Genomic DNA, 9,933 nt, shown 5'->3' with positions numbered 1-9,933 from the left:
ACAGAATTAAAAGTGAGAGAGCTCTTATAAATGCTACCCACACGATGTAACACCTCACCAAAGCTCAACTACGAAACCAACTTATTCTGCTGATTACTGCTGTTCTAGCCATCTTTCCTGCATGTAAAACATTAAGTCAGCCAGTTGTGAAGCTATCAACTGTTTCCAGAGTGTCACTTACCAGAAGGATTTGATAACTTACAGAGAAATGAACTGTTTTGCTTTCTGATCTTGATTAAGTACTGCTAACATACCACATTTTGTGACAGTTTCAAATGCAGATTATTTTTCATTCTTGTTCCCTCCCCAAGTATTTCTACAATTTTTGTCCAGCTCATTGCATCTAAATTTTTAATCTGTATGATGCAAATAAATTTGAGCAGGTTTTGTGTTTCCATAGCACCGCTAATGCTGTTTCTAGCACAGGAGAAGAGAAGGCCTATTTTTAATCACCTATTTGTTGTATTTGTTTGAGTTCAGATGAAGTAAAAAGATGACAATAGCAGGAACTAAAGACTGTGTCTAGCAGGTAAGAAGGCCGACTCTGAAAACATAAAAGAAGAAAAGAAGTCTTATCAGAGTTTCTGCAGAACTTCAAACACCTCAGCTTTCCCCAGCACATGAAGAGAGGTCTCTGCAGTGCAGCTGAAGGCCAGCAGAGACCAACTTTCAATGAGAATTTTCACAGGGAGGAAGGAGGTTGAGATATTTCTTATAGTTTATGATGATGCAAGTGCCTAGCACTAAGTTTTGTGGAAGTTAGTATGCACCAATCCCCTCACACTCTGGAGGGAGACTTTCTACTTTGCACAAAAGTAAGCGGTACTTCTGCTGGCCCCTTGGCCCCCCCAAGCTGTCAATACATTATTTTAATTTTGAACAGTCAATATTTCATTAAATAATGACCTGCATATATTATAGCTAATAAATAAGATTTGCTTTCTTATTGTCAGATCTACTGCTGAATGCAGAAGTGCTACACAGCATCTTTGTAAGAAAATTGCATGCCTGTAAATATTGTGCTACAACAGAATTCATCCAGATCCTTTAATCCTAATTTTGACTGCATATTTTTATTTTCGAATTGTAATACACTTATAATGAAAAATGCCTCTGTCTTAACCACTTCTGCTGCAGGAAGCTTGCCTGTTGCTGCTCCTGTGAAGAAAAGTATCTTGAAAAGTTTGGGAACTCATTTGTATCACGTGGATGTTTGAACAGAACAGAAGTGGTGTTGTGTAGAAACATCCCACCCCAGAGCAGCAAATGAAGCAGGTCAAACTGAACATTTTAAAGTACTACTTTTTCAAAACAACAGCCAGAAGAGAATGAAGAAGAAAAACTATCAGTGAAGAAACTGAGAACTTTTTGTTCAACTGTAACTTCATAACCACTAAAAAACGTTCATTAAGATATAAAACCATGACTGTGGTTAAGACAGCTGACTACAGAAATAGAAAGAAATCTCCATTTTAAAAGTTAAAAAGGAAAGAATAGTGAAATTTTGAGTAGTTAATAATCTTCTACTTCATGGAAGCATCTGCCATGTCACGTCAGCAGGAATTATTAATGATTCCAAATGGAATTTTGTCACTTGCCTGAACTCTTCCTTGCTCTGTCCCTCTAGTAAACAACAAAAATTTTTAAACTGACTTCAGGGACAATTTTTACAACCCCCCCTTCCCATAGTTACTGAGATCTTTTATCAGTAACTGTTATTTGCTCAAACATACCACAGTTCGTCACCATTCCTCTTTGATATACAATACAAATGTACCCTTAAATAAGACTGTTCTTTTATCAGTCACAAAGCATTCACACAAAATGATAACAAAGTCATGTAAGTGCTGAATGTCTGTGTGCAGAAGTATGGGAATAATTATGCCTGAGTGATGCTCAGGAATCTGCAGGATCAGCAGAGTATGGTACTGTGTGTTTGTAATTCTTTCCTCATTCTCTGCAGCTCAAAAAATTTCTGAATTTCACCTCTTCCCCACACGTCCCTCCCATCCATAAGCCTGCATTCAAAATTTATGTTACGCTCCCAGGGACTGTAGAGGCCCCACAGCCTAGCTGTGATAGAAACTAGCTCAAAGTACCATTTATGTGTTCAAGCAAGCACGCAGTTTACAAATGTCAAGAATAAATTGTTTTTAGTAATGCATAAAACCATCTGCTATACACCAGCCTTCTTTGGTTTGGATTTCATGATAGAACTCTGGGCTACATCATCAGATTCCTATTTATGCCCCTCCTAGAGGCAGAGCTCTTTAGTCATGGTTCAGACTATTCCCACCACAGGGAAAACTGGTGCATTTTCTGGTTTATTTTTCAAGGCTCATTCCCTAGCAATAGCTTTTGTCTAGCGAAAGGAAGAAGCTAGTTTTATCTTACCTTCCAATGGACTTTGCCTCCAAATCTCACCTCAGCCCCTCACACACATACTTATAGTCTTTGGAGATGCAAAGCTTGAAGTCAGTATTCAGACAGGAATTGTATCAAACCGGTTAGGAGTTACCTGGCCAATGCAAATGTTGGTTATTGAAAAACAAGAAATTAGGCCCAGGGAAATCTTGAGCAAAGCTCGGGAGGTTAGGAAGGGTAGGAATAGGTCAACAAAAGTCTGCTTTTTCATAGCCTAAGGGTCCTTGGTTATTTTTTAAAATTTGCTAAAGATACGTGGAAAACAGGATGAATGGATTTTCCCTGCAGACCTCAAGGTCTGACTAAGTAGTGAGTTTAGATTCACATATTCATCCAAAGAGTGGGGAATCTGAATATTTCACAGGAAAATCTCTAATGCTAAAATGATGGACTACTCATTGCCTACTCATTAGAGTAGCCAGGTGGGAGACTTCTGTCACATGTTTTTCTGTATCAGCTAGGACTCTGATAATTGAAAATGGCAAGGAGAAAAATAGTTCAGATAAGAAAGTGGATGAAAATGATAGTAGAATATTGGGGGATGGGGGGTGGTGTATGCATATGCCATTGTCTTTGACGCAGACAAGTATACCTATGAATGCCAACTCAGATGCATCCAGAAACTCACTATCTCTGTTTCACAAACAGGCTGACATATCTCCTGGCTGGGTGAAGGGCACATCAAAAGAGATTCCTCCTGAACCTCACCAAGCAGTGTGGTCTCATTATTTGGCGCTTCCAGGTAAGATACTCAGTTATGTTTTTAAACTCCCTGTTCTAATGAGCAGAGTACGGAGACCAAATCCTTTTGCCTTTGCTTTTCACATTCTTCCCAGAAAGAGTCAGGATTTCCTCTTTATTGCATTTTCAGGATGTACACTGACCTAGAGTTTGCAGCTTTCATACTGGTACTGCTGTGATCTGACAGAAAACTATATCTGACTTGCATATCTCGAATTTTTTTGCATGCTGATTATGGCAAGACGCTCTCCAAGTATCAGGGAAAAGCACAGAGCTCAAGGTCCTGGAGGGCAGCACAGGGCATCAGGGGAATAGAAATTCCCTGAGGTCTGGGCTCTGCACTTCTCAGAGCTAGCTGCTATATGGACCATATGGAAATAGGTATAAATATCATCTCTGCAGGCACTTAGGCTCCACTCATCGCTGTAGTGCCAGATATAAATTACGAGAGTATCGTTGTCAATAAAATCTGAGTTGAAATCCCACTTTGGTCTTCACTGCTACGTCTGCTGATTTGAGTGCACCTATTACCCTGCCAGAAAATTCAAAAGGGGAACCTGGCTTAGAACAAAAAATATTATGTGTATTTAAATAACATTTAGCTCAGGGAAGGCTGCTACAGTGATAAGGAAAGCCAGAGAAAATTAAGCACTGCAGAAATAAGAGAAGGTTGGAAAAAGTAGCTACTGAGGATGAAGAGAAGTTCAGAACAGACAGAGAATTTGGGCAAAGTAATTTCCAATAGGATAATTAATAAACATCGCACCAGGAATTATTTCAGTGCAGGAGCAAACACAAAATATTGCTATTGCCATATGTGAGATGATGATTTCTGCTCTGCCCTCCCATAACCTTCACTATTCAGGTAACTTAGCAACCTGCAGCTTATTTAGGGCAGAATTCTTCACTGGTCATTACAGGCTGAATGTCTCAAGGAAATGCTAGTGTACTAAGAGGGATTAGTCCAGGTGAATGCAGAAGGCCTAACCATGGTCAACTTAGTTGCCAGAAATGAAGGTGAATTGGAATATACACAGGTTCTACGGTGCACAGATTCACAGCCAGCTGTGGCCAGAGGTCATGAGGTTGTTGATACAGATCCAAACATCTCTTCACCCAGGAGGGATAAACTTAGAAAATAATTTACTTGAGCTGCTTTTAGATTGCTTAAGAAAACTAAGTTCTTGGTCCCAGTGCATAGGAATTTGTCAAGGAAAAGAAAAAGAGAAACAGTTGATTCTTGACTGGGAGTCAGACACATGATTCAGGGGATATCTGAGCTACTACTTGCTGTGGTGGAAAAAAAACTGCCCTGGAAAATTATTCTTGCTTTGCCAGGGTAAATTTATTGGAAGACTTTGTAGCTTGTACAAGTGGATGTGTGGGTCAAACCTATTTTTACCAATCACAGAACACATTTCTCTGAGCAGGCTGCAATTGAATAGGCAGAAATTCAGTTATTTTGCAGGAACATCAGATGTATGTGATCTTTGACCACTTTATCCCCAAAACACTAGGTTAGTGGACAGTTAGGGGAAAAATCCCAGACTGATGTCAAAATACTAAAATGCTTTCTGAAAAAGGATATGTCATCAGATGCTACTTTTACTTAATGCACTGCAATTATAGGTCAACACTGAGAGAGCAGTTAGCACCTGCAAACATTGGCAAATTGAGAATATGAATGTTTATTTGTACGGTTGGAGGTGGTGCCAGATGAAGGGGCAAGAGCGGAAAAGCGAACCAAAAAGAGCAGTGAGATTTGGTGTTCTGGGAGCTGCTGCCACTGCAGGAACATGCCATAGAGGGCTGTGTGGTTTGGGTTCACAGTTATGGAACCAAGAAGATGGATTCACAGCTGTGAAAGAGACACATGTCACCAAGTTTTTGGGTCGCAAGATGAAATTTTGATGGCAAAGAGTCAAAGTAGTAGGTAGTAGCTGAGAATGCTGAAATTGTTTTAAGCTCCAGCAGCTTTGTGTGTCGGCTAGCATTTAGTGAGTGAGAGTGTCAAAGAGGTGCAAAGAAAACAGGATTTGAAACTAGGACTAGCTTTTTGTATAAACATGTACAGGAGATGCTGTCAAAGTCGTTACAGCTACTTTGTGCAAGTAAGTAACTTTGCTGGAAGTGAAAAGGTGATTGGTAGCGTCTCTGAACCACATCACAAAAGCTCTAACTAGACAAATAGAAGACTTGACAGATTTTAATGGTGGCCCCCTGAGGAGGAGAGCTGAGAAAGTAAGTGTTGGCATGAGCACACAGGCTCCCTCAGAAGGGCAAAACACAGGGTCAGAGGGGAAAGGTTCATCTTGTCATCGCTGCTTTCTAACATGTAGCCACTTCCTGTTTCTTCTGAGAATGGTGAATAAGAAATGAACTTGAATTTGGGCAAAGCTTCAAGGTTTTTATTGAATGGTACATAACTAATAAACAAGATTATACACTGTCGGTATTTTCATGGAAAATAGACTCAGTTAAACACAACAACATACTTCTGCCTTTTGGATAGATGCTAATTTAGCATTTGTAAAATGCAAGGCCCCAGCAGAGCTGAAACATCCTCCCATCAACAGCCTAAGAGGACTCCTGCTGGGCAGCCTTTCTCTCCAACTGAGCTGTCAGGACTGGCTCAGATGTCATCAATGTTAACTCCAGCACGGCACTGTTGGGACACAGTATCAGTGAAAGGAGCCGAGATCAGGCTTTTAGAGCAGCAGTGTCATCAGCGCCAGCCTACGGTGATGCCTCTGTGGAAGCGCAGAGCACTAATGCCAGAAATGGGACCAATAAATAGCAATGCAGGGAAACAAGTCAACATTCCTTTGTACATTAGTGTGCTCTTCTGCATCTGCCCCCAGACCTATAGGATTAGCCTTGCAATGACACACAAGCCTCTGTTGCAATAGTGTTTGGATTTCAGTTGATCAGTAGACATGGTGAAATTTGACAGTTAAGATGCTCAGCTGCAACAGCAATAGCTCTTAATGCTATACGTATATATATGTATATATATATATATAGACTACATATTGGTACAATACAACTCAAAGCATCAATGGCCTAATGTAGCCATTTTTATGTGACAGGGTTAACCTTGAAATATTAATGCATAAACTATTTATTCTCCTCCAAACCATAGAATTTACAAAGAATATTCTCTCTCCTTCCCATACACCTTTGTAATAAGACAATTAATTTTATTTCTTTAACTTAAGTGAATTAGCAGACTCTCCATCCCAGCTAAGAAATGGTTTCTCTCTTTCCTTGTTTCAGTTGACAGTGATGTGGAATGGAATCACTTTTTTCTCTAGCTTTTCAGAAGGCATTTTCACATAGACCCCAGTAGTGAGACATCGTCTTCTCTTTATCTATAAAATACAGGAAGACAGTAAAGTAAACAAATGATTACGGCATAATCATTGACCAGCACATTTTAGAGAAAATTGACAAATGCTCTGCCTTTACTGAGTAGAAAGTATTCTAGACAGCTTTCCCTGTCACCCCTCTTTGTAGAAGATCCGTGGAGACCATTTGAGGGAGAATCAGGAGTTAGAGAGGCCATTAAAAAAAAAAAGAGTCCTGCCATTCATTTAGCCCTTTGAAAGTCCTCCTGCTGCAGAGTTCAGTGTTGGTTCAAAACCAGGAGTGTTCACACCAGACAGTTTCATTTAGCCTCTGGGGACAAGGGCAGATTGAAAAATATGGGACAGGGATACTGTTTGGTTTTAAAGCTTTGGCATCAGGTTTATTTCTAACAGACGGTGAGTACTCCAGACCCCCATGGAAAGTGGCAACCCAGGCTTACATTTTGCATGCCTTTGTCTTTGTGCAGACATTTCTAGCTGTGAAGTTAAAAATGCTGTGTTACAATTCCCCCCATCACAAGGGGAAACCTCTTTAAATTGGGTTTGCACAGAGGTGAATGGTGAGAAAAGAAAAAATCAAATCCTGGGATTTTGTATGAATCAGTTGTGAAATCAGAGTACATATGAAGACTGTTGTCTTTGATCCCAGAAGCATCCAGGACTCCAACCTGTTCTAAGCATCCAAACCTAAGCCAAAGGCCAGTCCAGCTGACATAAGCTGACTGCTTTCTGGTACTCTGGCAACACAAATGAGCCATAAACAAATCTAAAAGGCAGCTCCAGCAAGTTCTCTTATTTTGCATTACTGTAACAGCAGTGTACCAGTAAAAAGGAGCACCCCAGTGCATTTGTTCCCAGTGTTCTTCCATGTTCTCATTTCTTTCTCCTTGTCCTCATCACACAAAGGGTGTTATTAGCAGGATGGGGCTGAGTTGATGGGACTTACCGCTTTGCCCACAAGAATGGCTGAGATGATGATACTGTAAAGAAAAAATCCCGAGGCAGTAGCTCCTAATACCCAGAGATATATGGCAGTGTCTGGACAAGGTTCTGGATCTAAAACATATGATATCACACAAGTCATGTCACACACGAGCTTCGTAAGGAAGCCCCTAGAGTCAATAAGTCAGCCCCCACACTGCTTTTGTCTAGCATGTGCTGTCCCAGGATACTACCAAGACTGAGCTCTGAGTCCCTGCCCACTCAACCTCCAATGAAAATAGGCTTTATCTGCAGAAGAACATACACAGCTTACTCTCTGCTGTTTCTGTGCTTACATATCTAACTGCCTAGACACATATGTACACTGTACAGTATTGCTTATGGTGTCAAACATCCATACATTGCTAAATACATTGCATGGCTATGACTTTGCCTGCTTTAGGTGTGTGCAGGGAGACCTGAAAGAAATGAGAGCTAATCATGAATCTCAGAGCTTGAATCAGTGTTCAGCCTCACTTCTTAAAAACAGAACTTTGAAGACTTTTGAGACATAATAGCGACTCCCTTAACCTGGGAATATCACAGTACTGTAAAGCTGCTTGGCTTACCAATGACATAGAGATGCGTCCCATTTCCCTTGTTCATAAAATAGGGTGGAGGGTACATCCGCTCCATCTTGCAGACATAAAGACCAGTATCATTAGCTTGCAGGCCAGTGAGGGTGAGGGTCACATTGTTTCGGCTAGGGCTAACATGGCACTGAATGACCTCTTCCACACTGAACATTTTAAACTCCGTTGTGTAGGTTGAAGCACAAATTTCAATGAACCGGTCACCCGTCTGTTTAAGCAGAGTCACTCGAATTTCCTTTGCATTCCCAATGTGCTTGTATTTACACACCAAGCTGGCGACTCCTTGCCTGTTGGCCAGCACCATTGCTGGCTGAGTCACTTCCATTACTGTAAGAAAGTAAAGAGCATGGCAGTAAGTGAACTGTCAAGAAATGATCTGCAGTCATTTACTTGAAACCTGTACAATAGGAAGGGAGTCCTACCACCTCCCATTATCCATGGGTAATTCCTAGAAATGCTGCTAAGTCCTTCAAAAAAAAGGACTCCAAGACCACAATTCACATAGGCACTGCATTTAAAAAGCTCAAGAAGTACTTTGATTACTGTAAATTATATTATAAAGCTCAGGAATTACTTTTTGCTTAAATAGTATGTAATTTGGCCCACTTACTGAAGCAATGACCTGCATGCTTCAGTTTCCCTCAACACAAATTTTTTAATACACATAAGAAAGCAAAAAAAATAGACTCAGATGGTAAAACTGAAATTTGAAATTTAAAAGTAGGCATTTAAACCACAATTTCTGCCTGGTAGAAATAGGTATGTTCACATTTAGAAACAAACAGTTTGACATCCTGTATGGAACATGGAACAGAACCATTAGGGTAACAGTAAAACTGAATGGAAAACCTGTTTGCATATTTTTGTTTCTGATCTTTTTGCTCCCCATTTTTAACCAGCTATTCCCAAACCACAGTACAGCAACAATATATACCCTAAGCCACAGTATAGCAACACACAGCAAAGCCTGACAAACATACAGAAAAAAATCATTACAAATCTTCAAGGGAAACTAGCGTACCATGTAAATCCCCACTGGCTGCTTTTTACAACTTCTATACTCTACCCTGCTACACAATGGGAAGGCACTGACTTTTGCTTTAATAAGCTTTGAAAAATCAGTATTATTTGTTCAATTTAATTTTATGTCAGTCCATTTTGGGGCAGGGCTTATCTTCTTCAGTTCTGCAGTGCAAGAACTTGGGATGAAGAGGAGTAGAATTCCTCCATCCATTCAAACCTCTATATTGACATTATCAGCTGCCAACAACCTCACTCACAGTGTCTGGTTTGTCAAAATCTTTCTTCCTTCTTGAGCTACTCTGAATCCTGCCCAGCCTCTCTACACATGCTATTGCTCTGAAGTCTGTGTCTGGTTTTCCAGATACCTTGCGGTGCCCCAAGACCTTGTTCCCAGACTGTCCTAGGGATGGGTCCCATGTCATCTCTCTCTCCCTATTGTACCCAGTCCATCTCCTGCAAAGATGTGAAACCAAGAAAATGTAGACACCCCCAGCTACCTTGCCTCCTTCATCTACCCACCTTCGACAATGGCAGTGGCTGTGCAGAGAAAGCCCACGGTGACCAATATTGAGAGCATTCCTGCGCTGGGACAGGTGCTGGAGGGGCTGAAGATGGCTGATGCCTTCAGACTTTAAGACAAACTGGAACTCTCAGGACTGGAAAAAAGGCGACACCTTTCAGGATATCGAATCTTCGAAATGTTTGAACCCACACAGAGTCACTGTGTATATATATAGCTTTGATCCCAGATGCTGTACCTGAAAGTAATATGAAGCTTTGTTTTGGTTTTACGAGAAAGGAAG

At 40.7% G+C, this 9,933-nt stretch overlaps 1 protein-coding gene across 1 annotated transcript; it reads right to left on the bottom strand.

Annotated features, from left to right (window-relative positions):
• Nucleotides 1-6,214: 6,214 nt before the first annotated feature.
• On the bottom strand, nucleotides 6,215-9,707 carry CTLA4 (cytotoxic T-lymphocyte associated protein 4). Its single transcript, XM_009480510.2, has 4 exons — nucleotides 9,650-9,707; nucleotides 8,084-8,434; nucleotides 7,480-7,589; nucleotides 6,215-6,536 (listed from the first exon to the last, which is right to left on the bottom strand). Exons 1-4 carry the CDS (start codon nucleotides 9,705-9,707, stop codon nucleotides 6,438-6,440), a joined length of 618 nt encoding a protein of 205 aa, XP_009478785.2. The 3' UTR covers nucleotides 6,215-6,437.
• Nucleotides 9,708-9,933: the final 226 nt, after the last annotated feature.

The sequence above is a fragment of the Pelecanus crispus genome, chromosome 5 (assembly GCF_030463565.1).
Source record: "Pelecanus crispus isolate bPelCri1 chromosome 5, bPelCri1.pri, whole genome shotgun sequence".
In the NCBI taxonomy this organism is placed as follows: domain Eukaryota; kingdom Metazoa; phylum Chordata; class Aves; order Pelecaniformes; family Pelecanidae; genus Pelecanus; species Pelecanus crispus.
This window is presented reverse-complemented; position numbering and strand designations above follow the sequence as displayed.

What these genes read in the sequence shown, in the direction of transcription:
- CTLA4 (XM_009480510.2), bottom strand. Translation starts at nt 9,707, where the DNA reads ATGCTCTCAATATTGGTCACCGTGGGCTTTCTCTGCACAGCCACTGCC. An exon ending in AGCCACTGCCATTGTCGAAG is followed by an intron (nt 8,435 to 9,649) that starts GTGGGTAGATGA and finishes ACTTTCTTACAG; the next exon opens with TAATGGAAGTGACTCAGCCA. An exon ending in GACGCATCTCTATGTCATTG is followed by an intron (nt 7,590 to 8,083) that starts GTAAGCCAAGCA and finishes CATATGTTTTAG; the next exon opens with ATCCAGAACCTTGTCCAGAC.